The sequence below is a fragment of the Corvus brachyrhynchos genome, unplaced genomic scaffold (genome assembly GCF_000691975.1).
Source record: "Corvus brachyrhynchos isolate BGI_N302 unplaced genomic scaffold, ASM69197v1 scaffold83, whole genome shotgun sequence".
Taxonomy (NCBI): Eukaryota; Metazoa; Chordata; class Aves; order Passeriformes; family Corvidae; genus Corvus; species Corvus brachyrhynchos.
In genome coordinates, this window is record NW_008238464.1 from 289,152 (window position 1) to 304,898 (window position 15,747).

Sequence of the window (15,747 nt, forward strand, 5' to 3'; positions counted from 1 at the left end):
TGAGACTGCAGTTCCAGCTGTCCCTGAGAGCAACCTATGAAAAGCTTTGTAAGAGCTATTTCCACTTTTCAAAGTCTCTTAAAATTAACATTTCTCTTTATTTATTATTCATTTAATTATATTCATATACAAGACTTTTACACACAGGTTTTGAGAGGCCAAATACATTCTTTATCACATTTACTAAACCAGAATTAAAGTCTGTTTAGAAGGACACTGTTTTCAAGTTCTCCCTCCATACTTGCAGTTTTCCTGCAGCTGTTGCAGGTGCTAATGGGGAAAAGTACAAAATCAAGAAAAAATCCTTTAGGAGCATTCACCTCAGTGCCTTCCCTGCATTGTAAGGAAATATCAGGGAAATTTTCTTAAAATAACTTTTTTTTTGGAGAAATTTCTCAGTGGCTACAAGTGAATGGATAGTTTGTGAACAGTGAGTGCCTTAATGTTCAGTGTTGCAATAAAATCCTGGTATATTGGTGAAGTTACTGTCTCCTCATTACTCTGACTTCACCATGCTTATTAGAGGAAAATAATTTGAGCATATCTCCTGCTACAGAAATAGCCTGTGCACCTTCCTTCATCAAAAGTCATACTGTGACTTAGTTTGAGGTGTAAAAAGGAAGATGTACATAAGCTATGTTAGCTACTATCTCCAGACACTACAGATTGTTTCCTAACCAACAGCTGGCAAGCTCACTGGTTGATCAACAGTGATCAACCTTTGCCATCTTCGTGGCCGATTTAAAATTCATCAGGAATAAACACAAGACCTCTTTTTCCTGTGCTCATGTGCTTGGGGATCTCATTATTTTCAGAATATTCATTAAACTCCCTACTTACTCTAAAAATAGTATGGGGTGGTTTTTTTGCTGCTGAGTGACTAGTGGGCAGCTGCTTCATGTATTTATCCATTCCACAATACAAGATCTGGTAACTCCATGTACTCAGGTACTGTGTCTTCAAGAGACAGCTGTCATAAATAGACACGACCTTACAGTATTTGACATTGTCAAAGTGCCAGTTAACAGCAATTAACTAATTCATCCTCAGGGCAACTCCATGAGCTAGGTAACACTGATATAATTAACACAGTAAAATGAGATTTAGGAGTTAAGTCAGTTGCCTGGGCAGAGGCCTTCATGGTCTAGTGGATTAGACATCTGCCTCTCCAACCAAAGAAGTTGAGTCTGATCCTTTTTCTGACATTGATTTTCTGCATGACCTTAGGGAAAGTCAATTAACTTCTCTGTTTCAGCTGCCCTAGAGATGATGCTTACCTACCTGGTGACACATGGGCATTTGGAAACTGTGCTAAATTATACTCTTAATGTATTCTTAGGAACTGTCAGTGGAAGAGGTGAAACATTAAAGCTAGGAAGCTTTAATGTCCTTGCTATTTTATCTAATTCTTCCTCCTCACACCAGAAATAGGCTGGGGGTAAGATAGAACTTCTTGGTTTAAGTGCTTGCTCCTAGTGAAACTGCTTCTGGCATCAGGAATTTTCATCACATCCTGTTTGACCAACAGAGTTATTTAGAGTACAGATCAGCACTAGAATTGCAATGGAAAGCTATTTTAAATTTGGCCATTGAATAGAACAGCACCCTTCCCATGCTACCATGAGGTAATGAACAGACTGTCACAGCCACCCTCATCAAGCACCCTGGATTCAAAGGGAGCAGAGCCTGCTGCAGAGACCCTCGAGCCTGTGCTTACGCATCATCCCCAGTTCCCTCTAAACGAGACTTCTGCAGGATAATTTCTACAGGCATCCTGACCCGTAGCAGGGATGCAATCCCACAGGAAAAGTACCTGCATACATGTACCTCCTGGAGAAGACCCACCTGATCTTGCCATCTTGGAGTAGTGGGGAGCAGTACTTAAGAGAAGGACAACTAAAACCTGCTTTGTTCAGTTCATTAGGAGCTGTCCCCGAACTTCTGTCCTTTTCATGACGTGCCATAGAGTATTAAAAAATACCACCCCTGTAGTGGGCATTTGAACTGCCCAGCAGGTATCTAGGCTGCTGGCATGCACAGGTAACTTTATATCACATTTTGTGTATTTGACCGGGCTTTTAATTATTTCTACAAAATATTCTGTTGCTACATATAATGCTTCCTAGCCCATAAAATCTCCCACAATTCTAATGTAGCAAGAAGCCTGTCAAATGGGACATAAGAATTCAACATTTACCTTTATTTCTGTAAGCAAGATTAATTCTTCTTCTCTTTCATAATGAAGGAAACATCAGGCACTTTTTGCCTCTTGCTTGCTGAATTATAGCAAACATAGTGAACACTCATGCAGCCAGAAAATTAATAACCTGCTCCTGCCTCTGCTGCAACACTGATCACTTCTCAGCATCCTTTCTGCTGCATCTTTTCTGCCGTGAGCCAGCTCTTTCGTTTCGCTGCCCTGCTCTCTTCACCCTCAGACTGGTTAGCACCAGTTTCTTCTCTACCCTCCCAGCTCCACTGATAATGTGTTTAACATTTACTTTGATGCTATTCCTTGAGGCTTTTCAAAAAAAACCTTTTTGGAAAGAAGACCGTTAAAAATGAAACCCTTTGGGGAAAGACAGTGAGGAAAGCTAAAGCAGAAAGGGTATGTGCTTGTGCATCATATTCCCCTGTAGGCTTTGTCTTGCTGCAAGCCTGGAGATGACTCAATGCAAACCCCTACTGCTGTAAATAGGGAATAAATATTGTCCCCTCGTAAGATACACCTGGACTATTTCAATAAACCCTGATTTACTGGCTGCTACTTGTACAAACATATGCATATTAAATCCCAGTAAATTACTAGGGAGCTGTAAGATCAGTAATACAGATATTCCCAAGGCTGAAAGATTGCCTATAGCTTGTCCCTATTACTTTTTGCAGAGGCCGATGGTGTGGCTAGCACGGACCAAATGGTTCCATGTCTACACAGTTTGAAAGAACTTAAAGGTGACTTTTAATACCTTATAAAAGTATTCTCAGATTTTATTCTGAGAATGGCAAGGAGCATAAACTAAAACTCTATTCATCCCTCACAGGCCTAAAATGTAAGCCTTTAGTGCTGGCTTTGAGACAGATTAAAATTACCTATGTGATAAGACGTGATTAACATGTAACACATTTGGCACTAGCAGGACATGTAATTATATTCAGACAGATTACTGGGCACTCCTTCTAAGCATTTGTAGCTTGTAATGTTATCTCATGCACTCGCATGTTTGACTGGGATGCCTTTTTTTTTTTTTTTGTCATACTAGGTGGAGAGTTAGAACCTGTACCTTACTGCATCTAATCTACTAATACATGGAAACATCCATTTAACTTTAAGGTTGAGCTTCAGATCTCTGCTGCATCAGGCTCTTCATTTAAATATGTATCTTTTAGTATTATATTACATATTTTGCAAGATTTCATAAAACAATGGAACAGTTTTGTAATCTAGACTAGAGATCAACAGATGTAACTTCATCTATTGATAGAGTAAAGGATATGTAATTCCAGGAAGGATAACTTCTTTTTCTTTTTCTTTTTTGTCTTATTAATTCTTTCCATATATATGAATATATATTAGTATATTAATTATTTAATCTTTATTTAATTATATATATAATTATATATTAGCATATATTAATTCTTTCCCTGTATATAAACAATTACAGTTTTCTGTGAGATGTTTTTCCATTTTCAAGTTTGGAATTAAATGGGTGATTTGCATACACATTTCTTTAAGTGGAGTGTAAAGGTGTACGGACATTCAGATTTATACTGGCTTTGCTGTAAATTAATGCTGCTGAAGTCAATGAACACACTTGAACCTGTAGTGACCTTGTAAAATACTGGTGGCTATTTGGATGAAACAGAATCTATCTGGATTGGAAGAGGGAAAAGAAATCAGTTCATCATAAGTTTGGTAATGTGGTAATAGTTACTGTAAACAGTGTTTTTACTTCTTAGTACAATCACTAGAAGACAATGTATAGTCAGTATTAAATCAGGGCAGATACAGATGATAAAGGCAAATCTTAATCTTGCTAGGATTAGTGACCCTAAATTGATACAGCTGAAAAACATTGCAAAATGCTGAAGTTAGGTGGCTTCAGGGGCTAGCAAAATGCTTTGCCTGGTAATTACCAAAAGTCTTCAGAGACAATGATTGCACCTGGAAACTCTGATTTGATTACCAAAGAAAAGAAAATCTACTGTAGTAGCCTCATTTGTAGTTTAATTAAGAGCTTTGTTTTTAAATATAACCATCTGATTCCCTGGGGTTATTTTTGAAGTAAGCTTCTGGCAAGGCAGCAGTGTGGTGGATTAGAGGCTTGGAATTGAGGCAAAATCATCGTTCAGCATACAGTTTAGAATAATGTGTGCATATATACAAATACATGTGTATGAAATATCATGTAACAGGATACAGGACTGGATTTATTAAAGCCAAATGGAAAGATATTTACTCTTTTAATATTCTAGATCTCTTTTAATATATGTGATGCAGATATTGCACTGCAGTCTGATTCATGTAAATACCATAATAATTGCACATCAATCTGATCAGTCTACTGAAAGCTCTGTTTTACTACAAATGTAAAACCAAGTTATCAATTTAGCTGTCTGCATCTAGAACTCCATCTAACAGTGGCTGTTATGCTTGATGTGGATATATAAGACATATCACCCATCAACTCACCGTTTATCATGGAGTATGCAGGCATGAGTTGAAAAGCAGTAAGTCAAGATAAAGCAGTTATGGAAAAGGAGCAGCAGGGTAGAAGCAAGGGGGGCAGAATGGGTGAATGCTAAAGAACCGTGTGAAAAAGGGAGGGCTGGGGAGGAGGGTGAAAGATCTGTACAAGACATATCTGAACATAAGAAGCCAGAAAACAGTATTTTTCTAGTTCTTATTCCAGAAGAGAACTTACAGCTTCCAAATTTTAATGGGCAAGCATGTGCATCCATGGGGAAATCTTCAAGCTGCATGGGACATTCAGCAGAGATGGTCAATCTGTGGGGGAGTAAAAAGAAAACACATCATTTTTTTTCCCCTGCGCTTTCCCTTTAGGGCCCTCACTGCAATACATGAATGCTGACACAAGCATGCTTTTCCTGACGGCTCCTTGCTCCTGTTGAAATCACAGCACCCCCTGTTAAACTGAATGTGAGATAAGCCAGGTGGACCACTCTGTGTGCATGCCTGAGACACATGAAATGATTTTATTTATGTAGGCTGTCCTCATAAGGTCATTCTTTCTTATTAGTACATGAAGAAACTCCTGTGATGGAGCTTCTGCCATGTACCTTATACTTACCTGCTCTCTGTACATACTACAACTGGGCTAGGAATTTGACTCCTGGGTATAGCACTGTTACAGACATAAAGAATCATTGACTTTTTATGTAGATGTAACTATTTAAATACATAAAATAGATATTTATAAATAAAAGTATAAATATATTTATAAAGTGTAATATAACTAATTATAGCTATATATAAAGTTATATATAATCAAGGACATATATGTACCACTTTATATAGCACTACAGTTAACTTCTGTGGAAATCACATGGTATTGGGATAGTCCATTTCAGTTCAACACTCTGTTAATTACCTGGCATCTTGTCAGGCAAAAACAACAGGGTCATCTTCCCCAGCATACTGCCTAGGGAAGCAATTCTATCCTGGACTCCCCAGCCACTATGTGGAAATACTTCATCTAGACTGGACATAGGGTAGGGAAGGAAAAGCCCATAGGCAAATATAGATGTGTCCCATGGATGTTCTGCATGATTGACAGATCAAGCTGAAGACTAAGAAAAGTCTGAGGTAAATTTCTGAGCAGTGCAATATCAGTTATATTGATATCAAATATCTCAAGAGAGCCAAAACTTGCTTCTAGCACAAGGAGAATCTGTTTTGTTTATGCCATTTTGATATTTGTGTAATATAGATAGTTTGCTTAGGATATTGAGGATGAAAATCTCATTTTACAGTATGAATATCTTTATGGCTTTCTCATTTTATGTTGTTATTCCACCTCAGAGGCAACCGACCAGAGACATCCAAAGCTTTATAGACTGCCTGGTGCTGGGGTGGCACAGGGCTCTGCTGGAGGGCAGCCCAGTTCCTAACCAAACTGTTGCTTGAGGAGTGAAAATCTCCAAAGAAATTCACAACACCCTACTACCAGCATGCAAAAGTACACTTTCCTATCACTACAGCAACATGGAGCCATATATACTAGCTATATATAGTCACCACTTCCCATCAGCAACCCAGAATGCCCCAAGAACTTCTATCCAAAGGGATCGTAAGGGGTAACAATCTGTCTCTGTACAGATGGCACAGTGTTCAGCCAGTCCAGTTCAATACAACACAGTGATGCTTTGCCAGGGCACTACAGCTACACAGACAAACTGGGGGAAATGCCTCCATTCTGCTAACTGGAGCTGCACCAGTGGCTGAAAATAGCAAAATAAGCAGAGAAAATGCGATAGTATCATTGGCTGGATATCATATTCTGAGGATGAGATGGGGAACAGGAAGAGAAAAAAGGCAAACTGCACACAGTGATAGAAAATATAAAGATAATATGCCATAGAAATAAAAAAGAAATCCAGTTCAGAACAGAGATAATTTACCATTTGGTAAGAACAGACAGGAGGCTGCAATATAGAAAAGAAATTGCTGAGGCCTGAGATACCTGCACTTAAACAAAACTGTTCTTGAACTTTATTTTTGTAAAAGCTATTTTAAGATCACTCAGATATGGAGTTGTCTGCAGTGGAGACTGCCCCTGGGCATCAAAGCCAGCAAAGCCGAAGTTACCAAGGGTGGTGTGTAGATGAATTTAACAAGCTGGTTCCAGTAGTATTCTGCGCAGAAGTTCCACCCTTTTCACAAAAATCACTCTAGTGGGAACTTGAAAGCAAGGCTGCCATCCCTCCAATGCATCATTATATTTTTCATGTTAAGCACTGCAAATTTAATTTTCTTAATAAATTCAGAAACCTTGCTCCAAGAGCCCATAAGAAAGTGGCGTTTTGCTGCAGTCCATCTCCTGTCTCTTTGTCTACCAACAGTTTAAGCATGTCATTTCAGAGCCTGACAACATTTTAATATACACACTTGTCATCTGCAAACATCGAAGGAGGGGATGCCTGTATCCATCTTACAAAGACAACAGGTGTAGAATCAGGAAGTGAAGGAATATTCAATGCAGAATTATGCATAAGACCTTCTGTTTCATCTTGCTGTCTTATGAATTGTATCCTGCTGCCTGCATCTCTGGAAATAACCCTTGTGTGTAATGAGGAAGGTCACAGACATTCATCAACTATAAATGTGGAAGAGAAGTAAAGATGAGTTGCACAGAGACTGTGACCTAGTGGAATTTAATTAAGTCCCTCTAGAAATTATTTTTGCTTGTCTTAAATAAAAGGGTAGCAGATAAGGCTGGAGGGCATCTTGCTGCCACTACCTGACTCAGAAGCCACAAAGACTATTGTGGTGCCAGGGCTACTCCTCTGTCCCCTCTGAATTCCTCCTCCAGCAAAAGGCAGAATATCCCTTAAAAGGGTGATGCCTGCTGCCGTCTTCTGGGTCTAGCCCGGGGATAGGGACAATCAAGTTTAGGAGCTGTTAATGTGCCTGGGAACAGCCTTTCCTTTCATTATCACGAATTCTTTGGATAAAAAAGTTCCTTTTGCTCTCTATCAATGATACCTGCATGCTTCTTTCCTTTTCCCGTGCCTCTATCCTAGGACCACTCCTAGTCTGGCCATCTTGAACAAATTAACTAGCTCTACTTATTTGTTATATGCTATTAAGAACTACATAGTTGAGTCTCTTAGATGATTTCAAAGCGCTCAGTGAACACTCTCCTAGAAACCTCTTACAAAAGTGTGCATTACCCAAGGTTTTTGAAGTGTCTTGTAATGGACAATGTGGCAAAAACTTGACAGAAAACCCGTAAGAAAACTTGACTGTGGGTTCTGATTCACAGTACAAATGTCACCACCCTGAATTTCTGTAGGTGCTCTGTGCCCAACAGGAATTGGTTTTCATAACTATGTGAGGACCTGAAAAACAAAGCCACTCAACTGACTCCTGGTTCAAAGAGACTGGATTTTCTACTGCATACAGCAACAAAAGTAGCACAGCATACATCTACACACTGAGGGTGGAAGCATGGGTCGCTGCATACAGATTTGCTCTGAGATGCAGAGTACAAACTATATATTCAGATTGTAGCTCCAGGAGTCACAAGGAAATTGGTATCTGGGTCTACTCCTTCAAATATCACCTGCAGTGATATTTGCACACTTTGACTTCTAACATTGTGATAAAGCTTAGGTACCCTTTGTAAACTCTAGTTTATGTCGCTGATAATTACACAGCCCTTGGTCACAGCCAGCACGGCTTCATGGCTTCATGCTTATCAAACCTGATTTCCTTTTATGACAAGGTAACCCACCCAGTTGATCAAGGGAAGCCAGCTGATGTAATCTTTTTGGATTTCAGTAAAACTTTTGCTACTGTCTCTCACAGTATCCTTCTGGACAGAATGTCCAGCACACAGCTGGATAGACACATCATGGGATGGGTGAGCAACTGGCTCACGGGTCAGGCAGAAAGGGTTACAGTGAATGGGGTGACATGAGACTGGTGACCTGTCACTAGTGGGGTTCTGCAGGGCTCTACCTTAGGTCCTGTGCTCTTCAACATCTTCATAAAGGGCTTGGATGCAGGACTGGAAGGGATACTGAGCAGGTTCACAGACAATACAAAACTGGGAGCAGCTGTTGCCTCCCTCAAAGACAGGGAGGCCCTGCAGAGAGACTTCAACAAATCAGAGGGCTGAGCAATCACCTACAGTATGAAGTTCAACAAGTGAAAGTGCCAGATTCTGCACCTGGGATGGGGCAGAATGTATGGACAGACTGAGGAATGAGATGCTGGAAAGCAGCACCATGGAAAGGGACCTGGAGGTCCTGATCAAGTTGAACATGAGCCATCAGTGTGCCCTGGCAGCCAGGAGGGCCAACTATGTCCTGGGGAACATCAGGCACAGCATCACCAACCAGGCAAGGGAGGGGATTGTCCTGCTCTGCTCTGCACTGGGGTGGCCTCACCTTGAATATTGTGTGTAGTTTTGAGTGCTGCAATGTAAGAAAGATATTAAAATATTAGAGAGCATCCAAAGGAGGGCAACAAAGATGGTGAAGGGCCTTGAGGGGATGCCATATGAGGAGTGGCTGAGGGGAGACCTCATTGCAGCCTACAACTTCCTTGTGAGGGGAAGAGGAGGGGCAGGCATTGATCTCTTCACTGTGGTGAACAGTGACAGGACCCAAGGGATTGGCCTGAAGCTGTGTCCGGGGAGGTTCAGGTTGGATGTTAGAAAAAGGTTCTTCCCCCAGAGGGTGGTTGGGCACTGGAACAGCTCCTCAGGGAAGTGGTCACAACACCAGCCTGACAGAGCTCAAGAAGCGTTTGGACACATGGTGTGATTCTTGGGGATGGTCCCATGCAGGGACTTGGAGTTGGACTTGATGATCCTTGTGGGTCCGTTTCAACCTAGCATATTCTGTAATTACAACAAAATTACTCCCAGTTTGCATTTATTTAAAGAAAAGAAAGGAGGCCTGGGCACACATACTTGAAAGGGCCTTTGCCTAATCCTTTTAATATGGTGACTCCAGAATGATCTTGCTGTGCCTAGTGCAGCACAGTTATCTGAGCTAGAGACAGTCCCCAAACCAGGATTCTTCTGTCACAGCACACACACTGCTCAAAAGGCAGTTCTTCCCAAGAGAAGCATTTAAAAGCTTCCCTCCTCCACCATCATTCTGTCTTAATAAAAGCCCTATGGGATTAGTTTCACTCAAAAAGAGTCTATGACAAGATTATAAGCAGCTGTTAAAGGTCCTTTGCAATAGGAGGATGAAACTCTGATTTTATTGAAAATAATGGTAAAATTCTCCCTCACTTGAATGGGGCCACTATTCACCCAAAAAATGTAACAAACCCTGATTATAGTTGCCAATTTATTAATGACAGAATTTTGTTTTCATAATGCTCCAAATACACTGCTATCCAAGTGTTAATCAACCAACAAAATGCTATTGTGTACCTTAGCTATCTGAAAAAAAAAAGTTAGGTCTACAAATTATTTAATCTGTCACCTATAATTGTACATGAAAGCTTTATCAGAGCTTCATTATGTATAGCCTTTACTTTAAGAACATAAAGTGTTACTGACATTCTGTTTCAAGACACATAAAACAAATATCCATCGAAGAAAAGCACAATTCAAGCAGCAAGACTTGTTCACTTCAGAAAGTCACCTTCAACCATTTCCACTGGGGAATTAGGCATGACAATGCTTTCAAGAGATTGTTCCTTTATAGCAAGCAGGAAAAGAAGGAGTTGTTAAAGTCAAGATGTGGCAAGGAAATAAATTCAGATATTAGGGAGGCAGACATTTGCAGTAAGTGTGCTTCACGGTAAGGTGAGAAACCCTCAGCAGAAGTCCCCGAGACCAAAGACACCCTGTTCTGCAAGACCCTGTTTTAGGGCGCTGCAGAGACCCCCCCCAGCTGTTCCCGTGATCGCCTCAATGCAAGGAGCATCTGCTCCTACTTGTGGGAAAAGAGGGGGGACTGAGCATCTTTCTCCTACCCTGTAAGTGCAGAAAACACTTTCTGATGTATTATCTGCAGCTGCCAGGCAGGAGGTGAGGGCAGTCACCTGCCCGAGGAGCCCACAGACAGCTGCAAAACTTGCTTTTACTTATCAGCTACTAACTTTAATATGAAAACAAATTAAAACAGAGAGCTCTAGAATGAGAGGGGAGCAGAAAGGCAGAGTCACCAGTAGCGTTTGGGAGAACTTAATTCAAGATAAATGTTGAATAATAAGAGTTACAAGCGAAAGGGACACAGGGAAACTTTTGTTGGCGCTAAGGTGCTGTGGCCAGAGAGATAAAAAGCTTTTCTGCCTATTTGCTCTAATCCCCAAACCAGCTCCATCTTCTTAGTTATTTATTTCTGTGCACTACCCTTACCCCTGCTTAAAGGGAGCATTTAAATACTGTGCTTTGACCCCACTTGTGTTGGCAACCAATACCTCCTGTGGGGCTTAGGTGAGCCCAAGTGCCCTTCCCAGCATGAGACCAGCCATTTTCCTTAATAAAAGGCAAAATATTTGCTTGAAACTCATCTTAAACTTACCTCAACCTATCTCCCCAACATGCCAAAGAAGAGTTAAGTGGATCCAGCCTTTAGCCACACTATATCCCACTCCAGTGGGCTTGTTGACTCCCTGAGAAGGTCAGGGTTGGGCCAGATCCTTTTCAGGAGCCAGCTCCAGGAGAAGCTTCCCTGGGTATCTGCTCCAGCATGACCTCGGCAGAACGATTTGAGCCCTTGTGGTACCTCCAGTATGCACGCTGACACACATGGGGTCAGGAGAATTACAGAGTTGATGGTTTGGGTTGTTTTTTCTCAAACTGTGAACACATGGTTAGGTTTGTGAAATTACTCATTTGACCTTGACTGATGACACAACTATTCAGCTGTTCTCCCACTGTGATGTCTTGGGAACACTTCAATAACCAAACTTTTACTTCTTTCAAAGGGCTTTAAACCAAGACTTGTTTCAGGCCCCAGCACAGTAAGTGTATAGTCCAGGGAATTGATGTCTCCCTGTGTTCCTTAAGTAAATATAACGTGCCAATATAAGCATATATAATATATTGCATATATATATATATGCATATATAAGCATATGTATACACACACAGAGACAGACATATATATATATGAAGACCTTTCTTGGTTCTGAAGCACTTGCTATACAGTGCTAACAAACCCTATTGGTGGTAGTGGGTTACAGAACACCATAGAGAAGTATTAGAATGGGGACAGATGTTCACTCATGGTAACACAATGGCTGTAAGAGTCACCCTGACACCTGCCCCTGGCTGGGTGATTGTCTGCAGCCTGGCTCGGGGAGAGAGAAGAAATTATTCTTAGTAACTCAAACACTTCTTTGCTCATGAATTTCCATCACTCTGTTGAAAAAAGGCCAAAATACAGATTCAGGGCCTTGATCTGCATGTCCACATGGGATGTGAAGACAGTTCACCACCGCTTCCTACTTACAAACACTCATTTCTTTGAAATACGCCATATAAAGTGAACAGAGAACAGAAAGTAAAGCTAAGACTAGAGTGAGGTGGTCTGCAGAAATTTCTGTCTTAGCCCATTTTTCCTTCATAACCACTCTGCCAAGAACACTACCATGTCCCGACTTTCCTGTGATGCTGAGATGTGCTATCTTTATTGGACACTGAAATGTCCTTTAAAATGCTACAGGGAAGGGGCTATGGAAGACTAAGAGCTCCAGTTGTTGATGCTTCTCGGAGCTGTGAATACATAATTTAGATGCATGGCGTACTTGACAGCAAAACTCTCATTTTAAGCAACTAAAATCCTCAGCATAGCTTCTGCTGAAGTGTGAAACAAGACTTTATTCGCCTAGATTAACTGTGCTGAACTAAGTTTTTGTGAGATGATCTGAGGTGGACAGAATTGATCTCGAAAGCTGTGCCACTACTGGAATGACCTCCCTGCATGTGGAGTACCTTGACATACCCAACGCATACTCTTAGACAGGGGCAGGGGAGGTGTTCCGCCTCCAGACACAGGAAAACCAGAAAAAGGCAGTGAAATAACCAATGGGACACACAAATTATATGATACGGATTTGGGAGGTTACAGAAAGAATAGCAAAGCAGACGTTTATAGTAGAGGTAATACCTTTCATTCTACAGTACTTATTTTAAGTGCATAAAACCAATGGATGAAGCAGTGAGTTTATGCTTATGCAACCTTGCCATGAAAGTTATCTAATGAAGTCTATAAGCAAGATAGAACTTGCTGGAAAAAGCTCTGTTTTTTTATCAGACTAACTGGTGCAGTAAAAACCCCAACCTTTTTGACAGACAATTCATTCTTTAGGTTCTCTTCCTATAAGGTTTACTTTCCTAAAGAAACTTTAGATTAAAATGGCTATGCAGATCTGAATGCTCTAGCACAGTATCACACCCATCTACTGGACAGTTTCACTTAAAAAAACTCTCCAAGCTTTCTCTTCTTTATGGTCCCTTATCCATGATGAATTTTCTTTTGGCACCCCATAAGGAAGGCTTCCAAACTCCTCCTCTGCAGAAGCTTCCTTTTTTAGTGAATTCTAGAATTAAAACCTGAAAATCTAACTAGCTCCAGCAATGCTGAGAAGCTGATGCAGGTAAAATGAGAAAAAACATCTCAACCAGCCCACACTTCATTTTGCCATGCCACACATTCCCTGAGTCTGCACGTGCTAGACATTTTGACTATACTCTCCTTATCCACGTAGCTTTTTGATAGCATGTTCAACGAGGAGCTAACTGCAGTAAGTACAGTCATTCTTGAAGTGCTGTGTAAGACTGAACTATGAGCTTCTTTTTGGCTCTCAAGAGAGGTCAGTCCCAGTTATTGGCAGAACCAGCCAGCAACAGCAATACCTGGTGCCAGTCAACTGCACATCCGATCTTTGCTTTCAGTGGAAGAAAACCCAAGTACAGGAGAAAGAAGGGAGCACAGGAAGCACCCTAAATGATGAAGGCTAAGGACTGTGATGGACACAGTGCAGTCATCCTCCAATTTTGATATCACCTGCCAGGCAATTTGATCAGTGCAGATTTTCTGATTCTGAAAAACAAAAAGGACTTTTGTTTTTCCATTTCTGCCTATCAGTATGGGATGTGTTCCTCTGTGGATGAAGGCTACCTCACTGCACAGACATCCTCTTGCTTTCTCCCAGTTCACACACCCTTTATATTTGTCTGGACAGGCACAAACTACATGAAGTGTTTTCTACTGAGAAAAATTAGCTGGATTTAGAAAGTAAGGGAGGGGAGGGATGAAGAGGAGAAGCAGACACCAGATGGGCAGTACCAGCCCATTTGGGCTCTCTCACATCTAGACTGGGATGCACAGACATGGCAGGGTAGGTAGGAAGTTTTATGATCTGGCAACCCAAAATACAGACCTGAAATCTTTGGTTATTTTCCACAGTTCAGACCCAGAGCTCAAAAAGACCACAGTTTCCTTTCAACCACTTGCATTTAACTCCAGCCTCCTCTTAGCTGTCTCAGATCCACCCCCAAGGTCACTTCTCATCATAATCTCCCGCCTTTTGTGTAACATTAATGCTCCCCACACTTCTGCAAAAGAGGGAAGCAGCAAGTGATTGGGATGAGAGGGTCCTTCACGGGGAAACGTGCACATCCCTATGTGTATGTACCTTATCTGTACCTGAAGAAGGTTGTTTAGCCATCCAAGCAGGATATTATTATCTGGGCGGTTTTGCCTTGCTTCTGAAATGCTACATGCTCCTGATCAATACAGCCATGAAGGGCCAGGTAAAGGGTCAGACTTTGGGTGTTTACTGCTCCAGGAAAAGAGCCCTATGATTCCTGAGCTGTTTAACACCATAAATAGCCATAGAACAGGCCTCAATTTACCATCTGTTTGCTACTTATACCACCACCAGTGCTAGCATCTGCTACAGCATAATCACCTGTTTGTTACAGTTCAACCTCAGAGGAAGAAAGGTTCAATCTCCTAGTGACATTTGTTTCTTGAGCTCCTCCTAAGGTGCATTATATTCCCTCTTACACCCACCTCGACAAAAGCAGAGAACTGCACCCAATTTATGTGTGTTCAGATGTGCTATGCTTGCACAACCTGGGGCTTTCTGTTACACAGAGAGAAAACTGTGCAAATCCTCCACAAAATAGTTACAGGACCAGCTGCGGGCCAGAACATCCCATAGCTTTAGGTTGCTGGCACACTACCCATTTCCAGGCTACATGAGTCTGGAGGTGGGAAACACCAAAGGAAATAACTAAGTAAGATGGGACTCCTGTGATAAAACAAAGATATCAGTTATGCTGTACTCCTTTGTCTGCTACTGTGAAAAAAAACCAACAAAGACCCCCTAAAATGTGAGTGGAGAGAAATAATTTTTCACTTCACTATTAAACTAGACATCTGAAATAATGTAGACTTCTAACTCTAAGAAATTCTCTCTCCCACATTGGGAGCAAATCTGAGCCAAGAGGCTTGGCTGCAGTCACCAACACTACAGATGAACAGAATTAGGTGAATCTCACCCACCCTGCCTGGTGCATTACACCACAGTGTATTTTAGACTACTCAGTGGCAGTTAGATGTTTCAGCACAAATATAATGTACTTCAGAGCATGGTATTTCTGATTAGGCAGATGACGATTTTAATTTCTGTCTAAGTGAAATGACCAGGGAGTCCACTGTAATGTTATCCTCCCCTGATAATAAAAAAAGACAGCAGAACCATAACAAATCTTCAGCATCTACCAGGTACTTTCAAAGCCCCCAGATTCAGAAGCAGATTGGGCAAGGACAGAGTCACCAAAGTAGCTGTGCTTTCCCTGGGTGCTTGGGGGGCACCTATCAGAGCACTGCCTCCCTCTAGGTTCTGTTCAGTCACCACATCCAGGCATACCAACCCTGCTGATTCATGCCTCTAGAGCATGAACACAAAGGGAAACACAAAGGAATCTGTCAGAAAATGTGCCAGCTAACCCCAAAAGGAAGTTGGGTCCACCTCTGAGCTCAGAACAGACCTGGAACTAAAGTTGGACCTTTTGTAGCTCC

The 15,747-nt window shown here is 41.4% G+C and overlaps 1 protein-coding gene across 1 annotated transcript in view; it reads right to left on the reverse strand.

The window, feature by feature from the left end:
• The window catches only part of GABRA5 (gamma-aminobutyric acid type A receptor alpha5 subunit), a 56,805-nt gene that overhangs the window by 23,922 nt on the left and 17,136 nt on the right, over positions 1 to 15,747 (reverse strand). The window contains exon 6 of the mRNA XM_008635793.2: positions 4,923 to 5,005. Within this exon, the coding sequence (XP_008634015.1) occupies positions 4,923 to 5,005 (83 nt within the window). The remainder of the gene's footprint in view (positions 1 to 4,922; positions 5,006 to 15,747) is intronic.